This window comes from Falco peregrinus, chromosome 9 (genome assembly GCF_023634155.1).
Source record: "Falco peregrinus isolate bFalPer1 chromosome 9, bFalPer1.pri, whole genome shotgun sequence".
NCBI lineage: Eukaryota > Metazoa > Chordata > Aves > Falconiformes > Falconidae > Falco > Falco peregrinus.
The window spans coordinates 26020347-26042392 of NC_073729.1; the positions used below are offsets into that span (position 1 = coordinate 26020347).

Consider the following 22046-nt stretch of genomic DNA (forward strand, 5'->3'; position numbering starts at 1 on the left):
CACAGCGCCCGGCGGCGCGGCCGGGCCCCGCCCCCGCGCCCGCGCCCCGCCCCCCTCTCCCGCCTCCCGCCGCGGCCGCAGCGCGGGGGGCCGGCGCCAGGGGGCGCTGCGGGCGGGCCGCCCCGGCGGCGCGCGGCCGGAAGCGGCGCGCGGCGATGAGTGTGCTGTTTTGAGGGAGGCGGCTGGTTCCGGCTCGCGGCGGCGCGCGGGGGGCAGCCATGAGCTACGACCGGGCCATCACCGTCTTCTCCCCCGACGGGCACCTCTTCCAGGTGGAGTACGCCCAGGAGGCGGTGAAGAAGGGCTCCACCGCGGTGAGTGAGCCGAGGGCGGGCCGGGGAGTGGGCCCTGCCTCCGGGGGGCTGCCGGCCGGAGCGGCCGGAGCGGCCTGGGAAGCCGCCGCGCTCCTCAGCGTGGCCGCCGCGCCTCTGTCAGGCCCGGGCGGCGCTGGGGTCTCGAGGGGGTCGCACGGCTGGAGCCCTCGGCCGTGAGGCCCGGTACCGGCGGGCCCCGGGGCCTGGCAGAGCTGCCGGAGCGCGGCGGCCCGGGCCTCGCCTGCCCGGTGCGGTGGAAGTGCCGCGGGCGCTGCGGGTGCGCGGTGCGGGGTCCCGTCGGGCTGGGGGGTCGGCAGGGCCGTGCGGGAGCGACCTCCCTGCTGCCGCCCTCCGCTTGTCCCCAGCTTCCCCTCGGTGAAGCGTTTTTTCACTTGGGGGAGAAGAAAAAAACCCAACGAACAGTCGTTTCCACATAAAATACCCAGAAGAAAATTTACTGCCTTTGGGATGGAAAGAAACGTGACAAGACTTAACGCCAAGTAAGCTCTTCATTGTTTTCAGAAAGTAAAACACTGTCAAAGGGCAGCGAACGTCCAATACAATCTGTTTCTGTCTTGTCTCATGTTGAGTTTAATGTTTTTGGAGACATCCGTAACAGGCTAACAGCAGGGCTACCCCCTAAGACCAAACGATTCCCATCACCGCGGGAGCAGCAGCAGCAGAGTGATGTAAGGGATCGGCTTGTATCCCCTCCCTGCTGTCAGAAGAGGGACATTCAAAGGATCAGTCGGGACACCAAGGCGGCCAGCTCCTGACCCACTGCTTGTGGGTGTTACTTGGTCTAATCTTCAGTATTTTGGGTTATGACTTGAGCAATACCAGTGGACTAGTTGTCGTGGTAGTTCTGTTGTTGGTCCCACTTCTGTGGCTGTGGAAACACTAATGCTGGTGCTGGGGAGAGCTGGGGAAAACGCCGCTGGGAGGAGGAGGGGGAATATATCTCTGGGGAACCACAGGGATGTAAATTGGTATGAGCGGATTATGCAACTGCACCCTGGAATTCAGTGCCATTTCTGTTACATCAGTCCTTTCTCCAGGTTGCGGCAAGAGGAAATAAAAGTGACTTCAAGTTGAAATAATGTTTACAGTGTGGGGTTTTATGTCGTTTTCCCCTACTCATTTCAGTAAAGTCTGCAACTACTAGGTTTTTGGGGCCTAGCTTAATGTTTTTCTTTTTCTCCTTCTTTTAATGCCTTCAAGGTTGGAGTGAGAGGGAAGGATATTGTTGTTCTTGGTGTGGAAAAGAAGTCTGTGGCAAAACTTCAGGATGAAAGAACTGTACGGAAGATCTGCGCTCTCGATGACAATGTCTGCATGGCTTTTGCAGGTATATGCTTCTGTCAGGGTTTGTGACAGTTATCGGAGCACCTTTGGGTATGTTTATGGATTCTGAGAATGTAAAATACTTAGCGCAACTGGCTGAGGATGGTGGGGAAGGACTATATTTCCACGGTTGCTTATTCTTTTTTAAATAAGAGTAGCCTATTATATAGGTAAATATATATAGAAAGAGCGAATAATCTAATGAGAGGAAATACGAGTTAAAGTTACTAAGCCCCCCTAGGTTTAACGTGAGGATGAGTACTGAGAAGTGATTTGTCACTGGCACAAATAAAGATATATACTATTTAAATACACATATTTTAATTTTTATATAATTACTTAAAATATTTCATTTTAATCCATAAAATATATTTATATATTATATATAGGATTCATATTAATACATGTTACAGAAACTATAAGAGGTACTTGTCAGTTACGGGGGCCTTTTCCCATGTGCGTGGAGCCAAAAAAGCTAAATTTTTCAGCCTTGCATAAAACAAAGAAAAATCTCCTCTGTTCTAGTTCAGAAGACTCCTTCTGCATGAACAGCTCTGAATTTGAAGCATCAATATTCTAGTTCTCCATTCTTCCTGTTCCAAATGCCTTAATTTCCATTGTTTGAAGTTTAAACAGGAGGCATGAAAATTTAAAAAAAACCATTTAATCTCCATTTATGTTGTATTTCAGAAGGTTTCTCCTCTCTTCAGGTAGTTCAGGATCTTTGTGTCACTGCCAGTAGTGCTTTACGGGGAGATCTGATTTAACCAGCAAAAATAGTGGATTTTGGATTTGGTGTGCAGGAGTGACAGGTTCAGCTGCTTCTGCTGCCTTGCTTCCTTAGCTGGGGGTTGTGGTACGTGCAGGTGGGTGCAAAAGCTTGAAGAAAAGTTGCCTAATAGAAACAAGAATTCAGTAGAAGCAAATTGAAAATGGCAACATTAGCTAAAAAATACAATAAGAAATAAATTTCTTTTTAATATTTTTCAAAGGGTCATACTCATTTTTGTCAACTGACATCAGGCTGCTGTAGCTTCATCTACTACGTGAGATTTGCTGTGCAGATAAAGCTGGCTTATATAGTTAGGGGGACTGCGTAAGAAATAAAACCAATGTGCGTGAGAAGGGAGATTGCTTTGCTAATTTGCTGTTGGATGGAATGCTGTCAGTCATATTACGATTACCTGGTTCAGAATTGCGTGTGTTACCTAACTCACAAACATGAAACTCACAACATGAAAGCTGTAAACTAAATTGTCTACTTATTTTGGTACCTGAGCTTCTTTCTGTTGCCTGAAAAATTACATTCTTGCTCAGCAAACCTGAGAAAGCTTGTTCTCTCATTTGCTTTTTTCATTGCTGTTGACACTGACCTTGTGAGCCTTTTGGGGCAAGGCTAGTTGTTTTATTTGTGCATACAGTATAAAGCATGAATCAGAGAATACCCTGTCGTTTCAGGGCTGACGGCTGATGCCAGAATAGTTATAAATAGAGCTCGTGTGGAGTGTCAAAGCCACAGACTTACCGTGGAGGATCCTGTCACCGTGGAGTACATCACACGTTACATTGCTAGTCTGAAACAGGTATGTTGGACCACACAGAGATGCTTAAAAAAGTGTGTCCTGATGAGCCGCGCTTCAGACTTAAGTGTGTGACATGTCTGTTCCTGGCTTTGTTCTGCTCAGCTGGTAAAAATCAGCGTAACAAAACACATTGCGGCCGTTCATTGGAAACGGGGCTGTGGTAATAGAAGAGGGGGCTTGATTACTGTTTGGTTTTTTTCCCAAGATGAAGAAATTAATTAGTGCTTGCAAGGAGTGGGTAATGACATTTGTGGTATAAGCAGGACCACTCTGCTCATCTACTCCCTCTCATAACAACGGTGCCGTGTTTCTGTCAAAATGTCTTCGTGGCTCCTGTTCATTTTTCTTCCTACTAAGCCACTGCAGGGAGGGGCAAGAGGGGAGCAAATCAGTGCAGTACTTAATGCTTTATGTTTGATATTCATGAATTGAAAATGGACTGCAGCATGCAAATATGCCCAGCTGTGTTCTGTGATAAAATTGTTCATTTGCCAGTGTATTAAACTTGATTTTCAGCAACTAGTAGGGAACAGAAAAAGTATAATTTACTTATGGTCAGACATGTTAGTACAGTGATGATGATACTAGTGTAATTCTTGTGACAATCACTAGCCTGCCCGAGCAGAATACCACTTCCCAAAGTTTCACTTTGTTCCTGTACAGTACTCTCACATTTGTGTCTTTCATTCTGGCACACTCACTCTTTCTCTAAAATGGTTACGTACCACAGGTCTCGCACAGTATTCCCGCTGCAGTAATGTTGCTGCGCTAGGCCTCCAGTTTGTGGGCACTTCTGGTGCGTGGCGTGGCAACAACTTTGCTAGCTCAGCCTTGGCAGGAGGGCTGTAGCACGGGCCTTGCTGTAGCCCGCTGAGCATCACACAGCATGCCATGCTTTCTGATGGAATTGTTGCACATCGTTGGTGAAAGCTTGACTTAGTGTTCAGGTGTTATCATCCTCTTTTTTGGCTTCCTAAGCATGCTTGTCAAAGCGAGTGTTGCACCTGGGCTTGCAGGCTCAGCTCTGCCTCTCAGCACCACTCAGCAGCCGAGGGAGGTTCTTCCCAACAGGATAGCTGTATTCCTGCAGCAAACTCCAGGAAAAAAAAAAATTCCTGGGTGTTGGGGGCAGGGGTGGAGCAGTGATCACCTCTTCCTTGCCTCGCTTAGGGTCTTCCGTAAGAGGTGGAATCATAACTGTTAACAGGTGGATTGGTAAGAGCCTGCTGAAAATACTTCTGGTGGCTCTTCTGGTTGTAACTTGTACAACGCCTGCTTTCCACTGTAAACATGGTTTTAGAACCACTTCTGAAATAAGTGTCTCTTCTTTCTGATCAGAGATACACACAAAGCAACGGTCGCAGACCTTTCGGTATCTCTGCTCTTATCGTGGGATTCGACTTCGATGGAACCCCGCGGCTGTACCAGACAGATCCCTCTGGTACATACCATGCTTGGAAGGTAAGTTGATTCTGTCACTGGTGGAGATGTAATGAAATATTTGTGAGTTAATGTCCCCTTTAAGGAGGTACTGGTGTAGAAAGGAGATCTCACTGGCCAGATGGTGCTGGCTCACAGCTGCAAAAATCCTTAATGATCAAATTTACTGAGAATGGCAGTCTGCAGTTCAGCCTTACTTGGGAAATCTTGTCCTGTTTTCCAAAAAAAGCCCACCACCACCTGTGCCTGACAACTGTCTTTTTGTGTGACATGTGGGAAGTAACATGTTCAGTCTCCTGAAAGATACACGGTGATCACAAAATGGTTTCAGATTATGTAATTGTACAGCTTGTAATTTTTGCTTATTCTGTAAACAGAGCCGTTCCTAAGCTTCCGTTCGTTATTTTTTTCCAGGCTAATGCCATTGGCAGAGGAGCCAAATCAGTGCGTGAATTCCTGGAGAAAAACTATACTGATGAAGCTATTGAAACAGATGATCTAACTATTAAACTTGTCATCAAGGCTCTTCTTGAGGTGAGTGGGGTTCAGATCCCTTGTGTGACTTTTCACTGTGTCTCGGGACTGACTCCTTGGACATGAATCTGTGAAAACCTGTGCGCATGTCACAGGGAAGTACCGTAAAAGGGTCTGTGAAAGCTGTTTGTTGTAGGCTGTGGGATTAAGTTAACAGTTCAGAATATTGCAGGTAACAGTTTCCGTAGTTACACAAATGAATTTACTAGTGGTTCTCTGGGGAGGAAGACAGACCTCAGTTCTGGGTGTTAAGCACACCAAAGATGCGCTAAATCATACGCAGAATATTTCACTTCTGTATTGAAGTTTAAGATACAGAAAATACCGAAAGTCAGGTGGTGGAAGTGAGGTGTTCCTCACCAGCCACCGAGCCCATTGACGCCAGAAGGAAGACCCTTATTTCCCGAGAGTTACGCTGCTGCTGGAGCCCAGAGCTTGGTGCTAATGAGTGAAACGCTCCCAGCTACCTCTCTTCTCCTCCTAAGAAGACTTGGAAGGGCTTTGTTACAATTAATTAATGGATACGCTCCTAATACCTCCATCTAACTCATGTTAAGGTTGTGCAATCTGGTGGGAAGAACATCGAGCTGGCAGTTATGAGGCGAGAACAGCCGCTGAAGGTAAGGTCTTAGTTTTGCTTTTCTCCCTTTGTTGCCTGTCCCTCTGGTGCTGGTGCTGTCCTTGTGGAGCTGCGTTAGCCTCTAGCCCTTAATCCCACGCTGACAGATATTTCTGTTTATTATCAGCGGCCAAGGAATGTTGTTGTGTCTGCACAAGGTACCTGTGTCCCAATAAACACCAGTTCACTTTCCTCCCGTGTCAGGACTAGCACTGCTTATTGAAAGGCTTTGAGTTGTATTAGTATCTTGAGGGTCACCTGTGTTTCTGTTGTAGATCCTAAACCCTGAAGAAATTGAGAAGTATGTTGCTGAAATTGAAAAAGAAAAGGAAGAAAATGAAAAGAAAAAACAGAAGAAGACATCATGATGAATGAAATCCAACTGCTTTAGCTGCTTTCTTTTTAATCCAAGTGATGGGTTATTCTGTATAGACATGATGTAGGCATTCCACTTACTCATACTGTGTCCCTCGAGACCTACAATAAACCTACTGATTTTTTTTTTAAAGCTGTTATTTTAAAAAAAATCTGTTTCTTCCTTGGATTTTAATCACCTAGGTCCATTTGGTTGGCTACAAAATGGCAGTAGTGACCCATTAAAGGACAAAAAACTTGGTTTCCATTTTTTTCCTTGAACACTTCACTTTGTTTAATGATTTTTTCTGTGCTGTCTCAGTTGTTGGCTTCTCCCCTTTTTTTTTTTTTTTTTTTTAAGTAGGTGTCTCAGTGGGTACTTTACAGCCTCAGCAGAACATAGCAAATACGGAATTACGCTTTTTCTTCCCTAACAGGTATCTTCAGGTTTCAAGGGCTGGGGTCTGGCTGTGAGCCTGCTGGTGGTGGGGCTTGGCTTGCTGCAGAAGGGCGATGTGGGGGGGGGTGGGGGGTGGTCAGTGTTGGAGCGGACCATTGCAGGCGTGTCACTGCAGCAGAGGTGCGTGCCTTGGTGCTGACATAGACAGTGCATGATTCATCGGCTTCAGAATAAAGTGTTGCGGTTGTGATTGCCCACGAGGGCAGTTACAGACCAGTAGCTTCCTAACGCTAAAAATACCTATGACAAGTATTACATACAACATGGTTAAACTGTAAAGCTCTACTCCATTTTCTCCTTTTGTTTACCTCCAGTCTTCCTTGTGTTGACCCTCGTGCTGCTCTCTCTGTCCATCTTGCCCGCAGGAGCTTGGTTTAGCTCAGTTTCTGGGTTTGGCTCATTTTCTGGTGGAGCCTGTTTACTGCCCCCAGTCCCAGCAACTGCCTGAGCCAGTTCCCTTCAGCAGAGGGGGATTGCTCACACCGAGGGCTGCGGGGACCTGCCTCTGCTGTCGCTGAGAGGCACGTCTGCTCCATGCCATCCACTCACTGCAGACATGAACATGTGTAACAATAAACTTAGCAGAATATCAGTTCGAAGGTGTCAAGTGACAACTCTGCTCAGATGCATTGGAGGTGGCCCAAAGGAGACGAGAGCTGGTAGGGAATTTTATTTCGGGTCAGTATTTGCATTGTGGTGTCTCCACTCTCCCGTTCTGGCCATTAAAAGCTCTTTCCAGCCAGTTCATCTGCCGCGGCCACCTCTGCGCTGCAGGCCACTGCTGGTGACAGCTGGCTGGTGGCTACAGCCTGTGACAGCAGCAGCAAAGGGGGCAGGGGGCAGCAGGACACCCTGCCTGGCCGAGGCTCCTGCAGGCACGGAGCAGAGCCCCTGTCCCTGGCGCTGCACGGGGAGCAGGAGTGACACCAGCTCCTTGCTCCCTATCTCCACGTTGAAAACGGTGGTTTTCTTTTGTTGCTGGGGCTTTGTCAGTCCGTACCGTCCCTCAGCGCGATTGAAGGCGCTGCCCATCCCATCTGCTCCAAAGGGCATCGCTCTGCTGCCAGCGCCTAGGGCAGGGAGGGTCGGTCACCCAGGCTGGGCTGCGGCGCCCTGTGGCATGTTCCCCTGTTTCACAGGAGCCTCAGGCCTGCCCCGAGCCCTCACACCCTGCTTGGGGTGGTGACAGGACCCCTGTGCTGTACAAGTGTCCCTGTTTAGATCCACCCGGGGGGGAACTGGCACAGCCCTCGGGAGCCGCGGCCCAGCCTGCTGCGGCCCCCCCACCTCCGTTCCCAGGTGCCGAGATAGAGCAGCACCCAAAAGCAGCCCAGCACCCTGCTGGAGCCGGCTCGGCTGCAGGAGCCCAGGGCCCCCAGCAGCCCACAGGGAGCCCAGGCTGGCCGGGCCACCCCAGGCAGCTGGCAGGGACCTGCAGGAGCTCAGTCACCGCCCCAGCACCGCAACTCGCTCACAACAGCCCCGTGCTGCAGAGCCGGACGTGGACGGAGCAAGGCCCGGAGAGCTGCAGTGCTGCTCAGGGCAGCAGCAGAGCAAGGGGCTGGAGCGCGGCTGGGAGGGCTCGCGGGGAACGAGCCCAGGGCTGAGCCACAGCCATCAGTCCCCTCACACCACTCCCATCCAGCACATCGGCTGGGACACAGCCCAGTGACGGGCTGCACGTTACATATCAGATGTGAAGGCTTACTGCGGAAAGAACAGAAATTACTGCCTTAAGAAAAAAAGCGCATTACTAACCGAAGTTAACGAGGATTTCTCTCTCCCCCTCACACAAGCCAGTTGCCTGTCACTTAAAGCCACAGCACCTGTTTGCCAGCAGAGACATCAGGCTTTCAGCAGCTTTGAAGGAGCCCTTCCAGCACACCCCCTCATGCTGGTACAAGCCCAGGTACCGAAGGCATCTGTGGCTGCCACAGCAGCACTGCCCCCCCCCAAACACCCAGCCAGGGCCAGCACTGCCCCCCCAGAACACCCAGCCAGGCCAGGCAGCAGCTGGGAGGGGGCTGGGGCACAGCACCCACGAGGCAGAATGCCCAGGCAGAGCACAGGGGCACGGGATCACAGGGTAATGGCAACAACAGGGGGTCAGCACCTGGATTAGGGGTTTTAAGCCCTTTGCAAAGCGCCCCGCAGCCCTGCCAGGCCCCTGCGCCAGGGTTCTCTGCCATCGCTGGCAGCCACGCTAGGACAAGCGCCCGACAAGTTGTACTGACTGCTGCTACTGGGCTGTCTGCAGAACAAAGCAGGAGGGAAACGTTAAACATTTACATGTTTATTATAATTACAATTTACATTACTCCAAAGAGCAGCCCCACTGCTATGTTCTAATTTTTAGCAATAAAGTCCTACAAAAATAAATCCAAGCTTTTACAGTAACCTAGGTCAATGCATAACTAAAAAATTCTAGCTATGTAAGGGGTTCAGTCATCAAGGTGCTTTTTCAACAAAATTCCCTACCAAACAAAAAGGGACACATGCCTATAGCAATTTAACCCACTTAGTCATGCAAACAAATGTAACCCCTCCCTCCCAACCCCTCTCCCCACATACAGTTTTAAAAAAAAAAAAAACCAAAAACAAACCACAAAAGAAAAACTAAACTATTTACAGTAGGTGGGGTATAGAGGAAAGAAATTAAACATGCCCATCTGTTAAGCTTCATTATACGGACTCCCATCCCTAGTTTAATGAAAACATTCCATAGTGTTCCACCACAGTCTACTAGTGTACAGAGAACTGTTTGCATTGGGTACTACCGACGAGCGAGGTACAAACTGAGGCAAGAAGTCAGGGCTTCCGATCTCCTTCCCAGACAGCAGAGTACTGCCAAAAACTTTATGCGGAGGCACCTGCTGCTCCTGTCCCCCCAGGACACAGCACACTGTCCCCCCATGCTGCCCTGACCCAGTCAGGAGCTCCAATCCTTTGAGGAACCAGCCCAGCACCCTCCAGCCCAAGGGAGAGACGCGGTTCCATGTAAACCTGCGGTACCGCACACGAGTACCAGCCGACAAACAGTTGTACAGTCATTTACACTACTACATGATCAACAATCCAGTATTCCCAAGTGACAATATACATAACTCAGCACCAGGAATCTATTCTCCCAGATACCAAGTGCTACTTCACACTTGCTGCTGAGAACAGCGAGACCAGCAGCACCGTTTGGTTACTCAGAACAAACAAATTATCGCTGGTTTATTTCAAGTGAGCTTTGGTTCCATGTTAAAATAGCATGATTTATCTTCTTCAGGGTTCAGAAAAGGAGTCTGACTTTAAGCTTAGACTATAGCAGCCTTTGAGAGACCCAGAAAGAACCACCATGTAAGTTAGTCTGCACGTAAAAAAACAAACAAAAGAAAAAAGACACCCTGAAGAAGGTACCCCTGAACACATTCCCTCTTCCAAATAATATTCCAGCTGACAGTTGCTGGTCCAAAATAAGTCCAGAATATAAGCAGTAGTACATGAAGTTCTGTCGCTTGAGCTGAGACAGTAAACAATATGAACCATTTTCCCACATTAGTGCAGCAGTTGGATGTTTTCTTTCTATATACAGCTTCATCCTCAGGAGAGATGTCCAAACCTGTTCAGAAAAGAAGGTAGATAGAATTAGGCATGGTACCATGGGGATCTTCTCCCAACAAAAACAGAAGCGAAGTTAACACTGAGGTATCAACACAAATGCTTAGCTAGAAAGGCTCAGCTCAAACAAGCAGCTCTTGCTTCCTCAGAAAGGTTAGCCCAAGAAATCAACAGAACAATCTCCTTCTACTACTTAGAAGGAACAATTCTTGATATATCCATGAGGCTGGAGAGCAGAAGAGGTTGCACAGGCAGTTCAGACAAGGAATACAAGACAAACCTGGCTCAGAGACTGTATTTATTCTTGCAAAAAACTTGCCTCTGAAGTTACACTCTGCCAGTACCAGCTCTGTGAGTGGTTTGGTTTCGCCTCGCTGCTCCACTACCCCTTCCACCTCGAAATCCACCACGAAAGCTGCGGCCACGAAGGAACCGTCCAGACACTCCAAATGTCTCTGTATTGAGCTTCCTTTCTTCAGCCCACGTGGTACGCCTAGAACTGAACAAGGCTGCATTCAGATTTAATATAAACATGAAATAGCCACCAACTCATTTAGCTAGGAAGCTTCAAGCACCCTATTTTGTTGAATTGCAACAAGAACCAGCGTGTACATGTCCACCAACTCAACTGCCCTGCTAAGTGTGGATTTGAAAGTGACAGCTGGTGGCTGTCAAAGCTACTTTCATACTGGAAAACTAGAGAAGGGCCTAGGAAAGGGCTGAACATAGTCTTACAAGCATTTCAAACTTGAAAACTACAAACTTTAGACTCCAGTTCAGCCCCTCCAGAAACCCAGGAAGCCTTGTCACATCTGAGGTAGCTCCACAGCACCAGCTTATTTCTTCCCTAGCAAAGCCTGCCCAGACCCAAGCACCTTACTGTGATCACCCCGAAGAACGTTTTGCTAAAGGGAAGCAGAAATACTACCAAGGGAATTTCACATACTGACACTAAAGGGATGACTGATGTGACCAGCACCAGCAGCAAAAGATGAAGCTTTAACATTCCCAACTTTTAATTTAATGCATTTCCACTGGCAGACCTGACCTCATCTGCCCAAGCTCCAGATGTGGCTCGCTCCTGTCTGCAAGCTGCACCATCATACAGCATGACCCTGATGCCTCCTCCCACAAACAAGACAAGAAATTTGTTTACAATCAGTGGGTTCAAACCCAGCACTGGGAAACTGAACAGGAAATTCCTGTATCATGGTTTAGGTAAGTATCAGCATCAGTTGAAATCCTTGCCTTTTGTTTGATCCCACTGCATGAAGCTCAGTTAATATAACTCGTGAGCAACCAAATGCATAGAGCAATACTTCCTTCTGAAGACTGTTTTGCTCACTGTCTCGTATGCCAAGACTTTTAAAGAATTAAACCATGTGACATCAATTACATCTAGAATTCTACACCTAAAACTGCATTAAAATAGCAAGCCTTTAGAAAACACTCACCTAGATTTTAGTTCTGAAGAAATGTTGTCAAAGAAAGACTTGGATTTATCATAATAGCAGTTGGGTCCCAGAAGGTCCTCCTCTGCATTACCGTCATTGTTTTGAGTTGCCACTCCAGGGTCCCCTTTTTCTTCCCCCGTCTCTGCTTTATCATCTGAAGATAATAAAACATATTACACTTCCTTGATGCATACCGAAGAGCCATCTGTTCTCTTGCTCCCTCAAACAAGACTTGAGATGTAATCATGCAGTTTCTCAGAATGAGTTTGTCTATGCAGCATTTACTGCTAGCTCAGCAATTCATATTTAATGAAGCCACAAACCTTTAAAGTTTAGTTTCTTCTTGAATTCTTTGTCAAGTTCCTCTCTGTTGAACTGTGCATTTGCACTTTCAAAGTCAAAGTCACCTTCAAACTTTATTGTATTTTCCTTCACAGTAGTTGGTCTGTTTTGTCCTCTAGAACGGTTTCTGGTTCTCCTGTTCCCTGAAAGCAGGAGAGTTTAAATGCTTGGTAACACACACGGAGGTTAAATGACTTTGCTCAAGACCACAGGAAACCAGGGTTAGAACTCAGCAGTTTCTGGCTTCCAGTCCTGTGGTTAGGCCAAACCTCTTTGAAAACAACTTCTGAGCTTGGCTGTAGAAGACATATTACAGCAACACTTTTTAACTTTCTGAAAAGTATTCCTGGTTGTCAGTCCTGCATTAAGAGTATACCCAACCTTCCTTCCAGTGAGAAGAAGTTAGAACAAGCGTTATACCAAGAAAAGCTGATGGAAGCAGGGGAAACTGTCTTTCCTGTCTGCTACTCATCTGCAAGCACAGTACTGTAATTAGTCTACAAACCTGTCATGACAGCAAAGAGGTGCAGGTCGCTGATTTCAGAAAATCCATCCACAAAGGGAGCTTGTACTTTGTATAGTTGCTGGTTTCCAACTCAGACACTATCAACTCCTTTCGGGAAAAGCTCTAACCTCTTCTACAGTGCTGCCCTCAGGCAAATTAATTTGAAGACCTGAGAGTCAGAAGTTTTGTTTCCTACATTTTCTTATTTGGCTTGGACAGAAATATTGGTTTGAATTTAATTTCACTTTCTTTTGACCTGTGCTTAAACTGCAGTCCTAAGATAAGGCCTCTGCACTATGGAAGTGAGGGCTCCATAGTTCCCTCTCAGTTATAAGAGCTCTGGGGACTCTTAAACAGGCTGCCTTTCCCAGTAAAAGTACTTCAGTTGCTGCTGCCAACTTACAGTGTCATTTCAACACATACCTTTCAAGCTTCTAGAAGAGACACTAGAATTCTGTCCCTGGTATGCCCTGAACTTCTGAGACTCCAGAACTTATTCTGCTAGGGAAGCATCTCTGGACGCCCAAAGCCTCATCAAGTTTTATTTTACTCTCAGTCTTCCATCGGATGACCCTTCACTGAAGTCAACAATATTTGCCTTTTAGGCTAATTGACTGTTCAGCGTCAGGTTAACCTACCTGATCTTCTCCTTTGAGGTCTTCTGTTTTCATCATTCACCTGTCCTTGGGTTTGCACAGGTGCTGCCTGAACTGTATCGACTGAACAAGAAGGATAAAAATAAAGGAGCATAAGAACAAAGCTGAAACAGTTTAGTCTTGCTATGCACCCTTGACGGATGCCTCAGAACAGCACTTTAACAACAAAGTGGTGCGTACGTACCATTTGTCTTGCCGTTGCCCTGCGGAACCTGCCGCCCATTGCGCTGAACCCCTGGAGTTACTTTCACTGGGGGCGGCTTTTGTGAATTCATGTTGTCAACTGGGCCAGTCTGAACAGCCTGCTCCACCATGGGGCTTTTGCGGACTGGGTGAACAGAAGGAAAGCCAGCACCTGGAAAAAATCCCAATGACTAAGTGCCTCAAAATATGCCAAAGCTATTCAAACCCTACCCACTTCTATGGAGAAACCGTTTTGTCAAGAATTACTCAAAGCCTTGAGTGTTTATCATTACATGCTATGTTTAATTGGCATACACACTAGGTAAGGCACTACTGCCATACAAGTTGTAGCTCTCAAATCCAGAGCCTTAAAATCAGGAAATCTACCCATTTATTTCTTAAATGAAGTTAGACACACATTAGGTAAGCAAGCCAGCTCAGTCTCTTAGACAGTTTATACCAAAAATCTAATTTCTAGGTGTATCCTTGGTTATGTAGGATTTTACATACATTAAATCTGAAGCAAAAATTCACCATTTTGAAACTGCTCAAGAAAGCTTCCCCACTTTGTCAGGGAAGTTTTGCAGCAAAAGCTTAACCAACTCAACTACATCCCATTTTGTAAGCCGCTTTTAGAAGTCCTTCAACTTCATTGCTTATTGTTAGCTTTCAGACAAAGAAAACCTGAAACCAGACCAGGATCTCAAAGTTACCCTTTCAAATTCCTTCTTGGTCAAGGCCAAAGTGTTACCAAGACTTCTGTTGCTCTTCCATCCAGGCTTATTTATTCACACTACAAAACATGTAAATACTTTTCATGGTTTGGTATACCTTACACCAATTATATTAAAAAGCGACAGTCTTCAGTACTCAGAAGAAACACTGCATTCTAGATTTAATTAGAAGTTTTGGAGTACTACAGGTTTATGTAGTTATGCGTAAGAACTGCTTGGAAGCGAACTTTAACTGAATCTACTTAAAGAGCAAGAACAGTGAAAAGCTGAAGAGTACACACAAACCAAGCCACTGACACTTCTGGGTCACCCAAGTCCACATGAGATATACCCAGTAAGTAACATCATGCAGGTTCCCAGCTAACGTACACCTGGAAAGCTTGCAAGGAAGACAGACATATCCTAAGGATTATTCAGCAGGACAAAGCTGCTGTGCAAGTTTAACGTGAGAAAGTTTCAAAGCTTAGCCAGAATACTGAGAAAGTATGCACAGATAGATGGCCAAAACCAAAGAGTAAAACCAGTTTCATGCCAACACAAGCATACATGCTTAAGTTAAAAAACAGATGAAACTAATTACCATGTTTAAATGCAGGCTGCACCTGGTCTCTCTGCTCTGAGGATGGTCAGTCTAGTATCCCTACTCAACCTCCTCCTTTAAAAGGTTTTACACATAGAAGCAAGCACCCAGAACTGTTATCTCAGCTTACCACAACTCAAATTGCTTACTGTTAGTCATGCTTTACTAACCAGGAGTCTTGACAAGGTAGAATGCCTCATGCATGAAACCTATCCTGACATTTCCTCAATTACAGCAATACTCCTGGATTTCCTATTAACCTAGGTCTCTAACAGCAAGGCCACCCACAATTTAAGCAGTGTGCTTGTCTTTCCAGGAAAGGCTAATTAATTCCTCACCCAGTCCCCAAGGTGACACACAGTCCTGGAGAGGGCACAGCACATTAATACCTCTAAACTTCAGCCCTCTCCTGACATTTACACAAGAGAATCCACTGTTCTGTACTTTTTCTTCCTGCTGTCTCTCTAACTGATACTTCTGGGACAGAAGGAGTACTCCATATACTCCTGTCCCATGTAGACATGTACAAGGCAAAAACAGCTGAGAACAAACAAGTTCTACTAGCATTACCCATAAGCACTATCATTCTGAGGGGTTAACAAGAACAGAGTGTTTGCAAGTGCCATGCAGTTCTTCCAAATATTTGGAGTCCTCAAACTGCTGTTACCCTTGGAAGAGAGCTGATGGGGCTCTGAAGACATGTCAGGCTCTGAAACAGGTTGTGGAGACGGAGAAGAACTAGGGCTGGAAGCAGCTGCTGATGCTGGAGGGCTTACCAACTTCTCTAAAGAGATAGAGGGAAGAAGAGAAAGCAAAGATACATGGATAAGATACAAGGTAGTGAAACATCTGAAGGACTTGGAAAGAGATACAAGAATCTCTAGAACAGCATTAGAGCAGCTTATTCACAGCTCTCTCTGGGAGTACAAGTTCTTTTTACATGTGATGTATATGTAAGGTATGTTAGGTTAGAAATGAACTGGCCTCAACTGTTAGGTATCCATGTTTCTTTCAGAAAGAAACTTCAGCTCTTTAGTTTGTTTCTTTCTTCTGTGTGCATGTGTGTGCGCACGCATGTAAGTGAAATGCAGGCCTCCTTGCGGTAAGATCACTACACAAAGTTGTCAACTACTTATTCACTGCTTGTTGCAGCCTGACGCTTGGCAAGGAATTCGGTATTAGTTACTGTTATTTGGTTTCACAGTAGCTGCATACAAGGACTGTACCTTTATTCTAGCAAGTAAAGTTTTTACTTACCTAAGCCTAATGAAGCTGCATACTGCTGGCTAAGTAAAGAGCTGGCAGCAAGCTGGCTGTAAGGTGGCATACCTCTAAACGGGCTGTAAGGCACATGTGGCTGAAAGGATGATGTAGAGGCAGAGCCCAGTGAAGACTGTAACAAGACAAAGTACATTTCCATTTACAGTGTCCAGAAGTCAACTTGCTTTGGCAGTGATTCTCTACTTCATGTACAGCATTACTAAAGCTCAATTAAATACTGAGAAGGGTTAGTTTACCGCTTTATGAGTTTCCTGCATTCTCAGCTAGCTCTGGCTTTTGTTGACTGAAGTCTTTAATGCTGCTGCTATTTTAAACATTACAATGAAACTAAGGATGCTTCAAACAATCTGAAGATTCCTGGAGACGCTTACTGGCCTTCATTTTTTTAAGGTTCTACCAAAATCCAGTCCTTCATCACCAATGTTTTATCACAGCTTTCTATCAACACTTCAGGCTAACTTACTTGAACAATGGCAGGATCTTGTGGCAGAGTATGTTGAGCTTTTGGAGGTTCACAGACAGTGATGTCTTTGATGTCACTTCCTCGAAAAATAATATATTCATAGATTTCTTCTCTTGGAGGAGCAGGTCTGTCTGTGGGCCGGTCTTCAGTACCGAAGGATCGCACTTTAGTGTTAAAAAAAGGATCACTGTTAGTCCAGCAGTATTACATTACCACTGCAGCATTGTGCAAGTTAAGATCTCTGCAGTTAAACAGTACTCTGGTAATACTTGCCAACCGTAACAAGAAGAAAAGGTTACCTCCAGAACCCTGAGTCTCCTCATTGCACACATCTATTCCCTCAAACGCCAACCTTTTCAGCAGCCTGTATAAACAGTTTTGTTTACATCAAGCTGTGAAGATAAAGACCATAGACCAGCTGGAGTGAAGAATCCTACTCAAAAGCTGAGGACTTCCTCACAGTGCTACACTGCCGTAATCCCCCTCCCTCCCCCCCAGCACCTGTCCCATGTAGACATTTAGCTTGAGACAACTGCCACCGCAACAGACCACTGGAGAGGCCCCTGCAGCAGCAGGGGAAAACTCTTAGCAGGCTTCAGAGCTTAAATCTGCACCTTTGGTTTCACACATTTATTGCACAGATAGAGGTCAAGTTTCATCAACAGTAAAAACTTCCTATTAAAATTCTCTCTCTACGCCATGCCACTGGTTTTATGATTAATATCCACTGACTACAAAGCAAGCTTTTAGTGATAAATCTAAAACCTCAGTGCCTACTAAGGCTTTACTGAGTCCCAGCTGTTGGAACACTTGAGCAGGTACTAACCAGTGATGTTACACATTAGAGTGGAAAAATGGCTGCAATTGACTGTGTGGCAGCTACCAGGTAGAAGCATAAATTAATTTGAGCCACTAAAGAGGAAGAGGTCAGATTCAGACTTACTGAATTGTTAGTGCAGGAAAATAGGTAGCATAGTTACATCAGACACTTGACATACAAAAGCTTGACATTTTGGCCACAAGTTACAGAAGCTCATTCAGTTTACTAGTCTAGTTTTCTGTCTTCACGAGGCTTTGCCAGTTCAGATAAGCACCACCACATACTGGTTTGATGTACGCTTTCTGCTAATAAAAGAGTTCTGTATTCAAGTTGCATCAGTTGCTTCTAACAGGTTACCACAGAAGTACTCAACTTCTCTGCCAGGACACACCACAGTTCCTGCAGTACCTTTACTAATTACATCCTTAAAGAGACCTTTCACAAGCACCTGCCATGTCACAGCCTGTGGTGACATGCCAGCCAGCTGCCACTCCCACTGCACAGCTGGAAAGATTAAGCACAGGCAGCCCTGCCACAAGGATGATAGGGGATGGCGGGCACTGCAGCTTCCCCACAAAAAGGGGGGCAGAAAGCAGATCCACTCAACCAGTGTTGAGCACCCCGAGTACACTGTACCATTACTAATTTACTGGGAGTGTTGACAGTTGTAGACAGGGTTAGTCATCAAGAGCCCTGTTCTCAGCTGTATCCAGGTGGATTCCGCAACCCCCACCCCCCCACCCCCCCCCGCCCAAGCAGCTGTTAGTGCTGTGAGCAGTCTTCACTTGCCTGACACTTATGTGAGCTCACAAGAAGCTCTGGATACAGCAGGTCAATGCCAAACTTTGTCCCTATCACGCTGATGCTATTTAGCACCTCAGCTTACACCTAACTGGAAAAGAATCTTAACTGGTACAAAGGCAAACTGTCAGTCCCTTCCTTTGAAGGACTGTCTCCCATTAGTTCACAGAGTATATAACCTCTCCCAGTTATTTTAGATCTCCAGCTGCTGTTTGATCATATTACAGCTGTAACCTAGTCAACTAGAGGCAGATTATAAACTGAAAGCAATGACTTGGCCTTTTAGACATGAACCATACCACTGATATCCCTGCTCATGATTAGATTATTACAGCAGACAGCTCATGGCAAGACATACTAAAGCTATCCAAGGACTACTGCAGAATCCCACAGCTAGCTTGGAAAGCACCACATCTCTGACCACCAGGATCAGCCTGTCAGCTTCCACATAGAGAAACACAACCCACCAAGCCCAAAGCTGTCCAGGCAGAGCCTCAATTGGCTGGTCCCAAGGTTTCTAACAAAAAGGATGGAAAACAGAGGTCCTTGTTGTAAACAAAACAGCAGCAAGGACATTTGAGAGGGTTCTAGGAGTTGAGCATGCCTGCTCCTGCATTTGAAGTGTTTAACAGCTTCTGGCACACCACAAAGTACAGCTTTAAGTTTCAGCGGAGGTCCGAAGGGCTGTCTCCCATGAAGAGTTACAGTGACTATTGTTTACAGATGAACAGGAAATCAATTCCACACCACGCTGCAGCTAGCGTTTTACAATACAGTTCATACTCACGTGTAGGGCTCTGTTGAGCTAGACCTCTGAAAGGTCAGGAAGCTTAACAAGAATGACTGGATGTCTGGAAAGCAGAGCTTACATGGATACTTCTTGCTTAAAAACTCTAGCTTCTTCAGACTTCTACAGAATGGGGAGTAAGTTTCTGGTGTTCACTGCCAACAGGACAGTAATGGGCTTAAACTTCCTTTGCTTGCAATTTAAGCTTAGCATCTAAGACTGACAACTTTCTTGCAGTGCTTAATTAAGCACATGGAATCTCCTTATCCAGTGTTTAAGATGTTGTGCACGTGTTGAGATTTAACAGGAACCAAATACAAATCAATTGAAGCTAGCCCTGCTTTGAGTAAGGAAGGGGCCAAACTAGATTCCTTCCTGACGTCTCTTCCAACTTAAGTTTTTCTTTATATCACTCAGCTGATAAAAGTCAAGAGAATAGCACTTACATGAGATCCTGAAGTTGCCTGAACTTTAAACAGTGACATCTGGAGCCTAATAATAATTGACTAGCTATCTGGACAACTTCAACTGCATGTCAACAATTCATGGTTCTTCTAACCCTTCAGATCAAGTGTTTTCAACTGCTGTCCCTCCTAAGCACAGGGTTAATATTGCTGCCACTGACTTCAACATTGTAGTTATGTTCCTAATTCTGACACTAATTTTGATATAAAGTCTCTAAATTTAAAAAATAACTGAGTTAAAATGAAAAGTGGGTTTGTACTGTAAAGTTTATAGTGCAGCACTTTAAGTGGGGAAAAATGTATTCTCCATCTATTTAACAGCTACTTCTTAGGTATTCCAGTTCATCAAAACTGAACACTATGAGACCAATAAATACAAAAAAATGCCAAAAATCTTATACAGAGCATGTGCATTCTCACACCATAAAGCACTTGAATCATACATGCCTCTGAAATCCACCACTTAAAACTCTGAAGTAGCAAGTGCTATGTGTAAGCCAGAACTATGTGAGAAACCATTCATACTTGCTGCTGGGTAAAGGTGAAGACCTTCCTGCACATACAGTAAAGGAACTGCATCCTTCCAGCAACCTCTCAATTACTTCAAGTGAAACCCCAACATAAATAGCTCCACTTGTACATTTAATAAGCAGCTATGTCCCCAGGTTGTGAAAACTCACATTTTTAACTTCAGAATACGCACCAATTGGTGTCAAATACTCATGTCCAGCATCACACAGACATCATTACACTGGATAAATACTGGTGGCACAGGCTGCCTTGAGAGTAGCTGAGAATCAGGCAACTCAGAGTCTCCTGCCAACAGATAAGTCTTTCAAAACAAAAGATGTTTGGTTTGTGGACGATCCTGATGGGTTGCTGAAGGCAACGAAGAAGATGTGAACTTCCCAGAAGAGGGAAAGATAAAACTTGAGGGAAAGAAAAAGCTGATGCACATTAGCTAGAGTAGCCAAGCTGCACATTAAAACCAGTACAGCAATAAGGTCGTCTGAGGGACTAAACAGGACACGTTTTCCTGACGGTAAAAACGGTAGTTCCTAACGAAGGTGTCAACTGAATCCAAATGACACCATTTAAGGAGATAAAGATCATTTTTGCTCCAGGGAAACAAGACTCAAAGCCCCGCGGAGCAGCCTGCGAGGCCGGGAGCGCCAGAGCCCGGCGCCCAGAGCCCACAGCGCTCAGCACAGCGGCTCCCACCCGCATCACCTGCGCCGAGGCCACTTATTGATCAGGAAAAGAACAAAGACACATCCACATCCACGGCAGCTCCCTCCTCTCCGCCACTGGCCTGGGGCCCTGCTCCAGCCAGGCACCGAGCACCGCCGGGCACCCGTGTGCTGACAGGGGGGGAACCAAACCACGGCCCGCCACGCCACACCGGCACCTTTCCGCCTCTGACAATAGTAAGAGGAGCCGGCATTGCTGGCAGCTCCTCCTCCTCCTCAGGGGGCTGCTAACTTCCCGGGAAAACCCAGGGCTCCTCAGCATCCCGGGCCCCGCCGGCTGGCAGCGCCCCGCCGGGGGGGCACCGCAAGCCCCCGCGTCGCGGAGCGGCCTCCCGAATGCTGACTCACGGAAAGGCAGCGGCGCCAAGGCACGGGGCTGCAACCCCGCCGCCCCCCGCCCGGCCGCCAGCGCGGGGGAGGGGGCGCCTCAGGGCCGGGGGGGCTCTGGCCGCCGCTCGCCCAGCTCGGGCTCATTGTTCAGCGGACGGCGGCGGCTGGCGGCCCCCCCCGCGCCCCCTCAGCGAGCGCCGGGCCGCGGCGGAGCCAGCCTAGGCCCGCCCGCCACCGCCTCCCCGGGAGGGCCCCGCCGCGCCGCCTCACCCTTGGCCAGCGCCACGGTGGAGTTCTCGGTGTCGATGGTGTAGAGGATGCCCTCATAGCGGATCTGCGCCTTGGAGATCAGGCTGATCTTGCTGCCGATGTAGGGGGTCCCCGAACTCATGGCGGCGGCAGGGCCGCCAGGCCGAGGGGAGGGCGAGGGAGGCGTAGGAGGCCGCGCGGGTCGCCGCACCGCCACCCGGAGCCGCCGCGTCCGCCCACACACACTGCGGAGCCGGGAACCCCGCCGCGCCCGCCTTATATAGGGCGGAGGGAGACGGGCTGGAGGGGGAGGCTGAGCGGGGGCGTGCTGCCGCCCCGCCGCGCATGCGCCGCCGCCGCCTGCTATTGACCAGACGGGAGACGGGGTCAGACGCGGAGGGGAGGGAGGGGGGCGAGAGTGGGGGGGGAAGCCCGGTGCCCGCGTCACGTGACCCGCCCAGGCGAGGGTGCCACGTGCGCTGCGGGCGGGGCGGAGCGAGGCGGGGCGGGGCGAGCGCTCGCGTCCTTCCCGCGCTGCCGCGGCGCTGTCACCGAGCCCTGTCACTGTCGCTGCTCGCTCGCCCGTGTGGCACAGATCTTGTCACGTAGCGCGACGGGGGGGGGCAGTCGCCTCCCCCGTCCCCCCCCTCCCCAAGCTCTGAGGGGAGCTTTCCCTCCCTGAGGGTCGCTCAGCTCGCCCCGCTGCCCGCCAGGCCCCCCGGCGCTCCGCAGCAGAGGCTCCCGCGGGTGCCCGCCGCCTCAGCCGCAGCAGCGCTCTGACAGCCCGGGAACGGCCGCCTCCGGCCCCAGCCCCTTTCCCTCGCCCGTGGCAGCCCAACAGCCTGGGTTTGTGCTGGAGGAGCCCCGGGAGCCTGCCCGTGCAGGGGTGCCCT

At 47.9% G+C, this 22046-nt stretch overlaps 2 protein-coding genes across 4 annotated transcripts; one reads left to right on the forward strand and one right to left on the reverse strand.

The window, feature by feature from the left end:
- The first annotated feature begins 70 nt into the window (after nucleotides 1-70).
- PSMA7 (proteasome 20S subunit alpha 7) lies at nucleotides 71-6450 on the forward strand. Its single transcript, XM_055814354.1, has 7 exons — nucleotides 71-314; nucleotides 1536-1662; nucleotides 3117-3241; nucleotides 4580-4702; nucleotides 5096-5215; nucleotides 5773-5835; nucleotides 6110-6450. Exons 1-7 carry the CDS (start codon nucleotides 219-221, stop codon nucleotides 6200-6202), a joined length of 747 nt encoding a protein of 248 aa, XP_055670329.1. The 5' UTR covers nucleotides 71-218; the 3' UTR covers nucleotides 6203-6450.
- A 2475-nt stretch (nucleotides 6451-8925) lies between these two features.
- LSM14B (LSM family member 14B) lies at nucleotides 8926-21518 on the reverse strand. Of its 3 annotated transcripts, XM_055814262.1 has the most exons (10): nucleotides 21175-21518; nucleotides 16453-16616; nucleotides 15966-16101; nucleotides 15376-15492; nucleotides 13396-13566; nucleotides 13194-13274; nucleotides 12032-12193; nucleotides 11709-11862; nucleotides 10535-10753; nucleotides 8926-10255 (listed from the first exon to the last, which is right to left on the reverse strand). In XM_055814262.1, the coding sequence occupies exons 1-9, from the start codon at nucleotides 21293-21295 to the stop codon at nucleotides 10582-10584; spliced, it is 1278 nt and encodes a 425-aa protein (XP_055670237.1). In that variant the 5' UTR covers nucleotides 21296-21518; the 3' UTR covers nucleotides 8926-10255; nucleotides 10535-10581. The 3 variants fall into 3 exon arrangements, with proteins under 3 accessions (XP_055670237.1, XP_055670236.1, XP_055670238.1); XM_055814261.1 differs by lacking the exon at nucleotides 8926-10255 and having other exon boundaries at nucleotides 10442-10753; XM_055814263.1 differs by lacking the exons at nucleotides 8926-10255; nucleotides 15376-15492 and having other exon boundaries at nucleotides 10442-10753; nucleotides 21175-21517.
- Nucleotides 21519-22046: the final 528 nt, after the last annotated feature.

What these genes read in the sequence shown, in the direction of transcription:
- PSMA7 (XM_055814354.1), top strand. Translation starts at nt 219, where the DNA reads ATGAGCTACGACCGGGCCATCACCGTCTTCTCCCCCGACGGGCACCTC. An exon ending in TGAAGAAGGGCTCCACCGCG is followed by an intron (nt 315 to 1,535) that starts GTGAGTGAGCCG and finishes AATGCCTTCAAG; the next exon opens with GTTGGAGTGAGAGGGAAGGA. An exon ending in TCATCAAGGCTCTTCTTGAG is followed by an intron (nt 5,216 to 5,772) that starts GTGAGTGGGGTT and finishes ACTCATGTTAAG; the next exon opens with GTTGTGCAATCTGGTGGGAA.
- LSM14B (XM_055814262.1), bottom strand. Translation starts at nt 21,295, where the DNA reads ATGAGTTCGGGGACCCCCTACATCGGCAGCAAGATCAGCCTGATCTCC. An exon ending in AAGATCCTGCCATTGTTCAA is followed by an intron (nt 16,102 to 16,452) that starts GTAAGTTAGCCT and finishes GTCTTGTTACAG; the next exon opens with TCTTCACTGGGCTCTGCCTC. An exon ending in ACCTCAAAGGAGAAGATCAG is followed by an intron (nt 12,194 to 13,193) that starts GTAGGTTAACCT and finishes TCCTGCTTTCAG; the next exon opens with GGAACAGGAGAACCAGAAAC.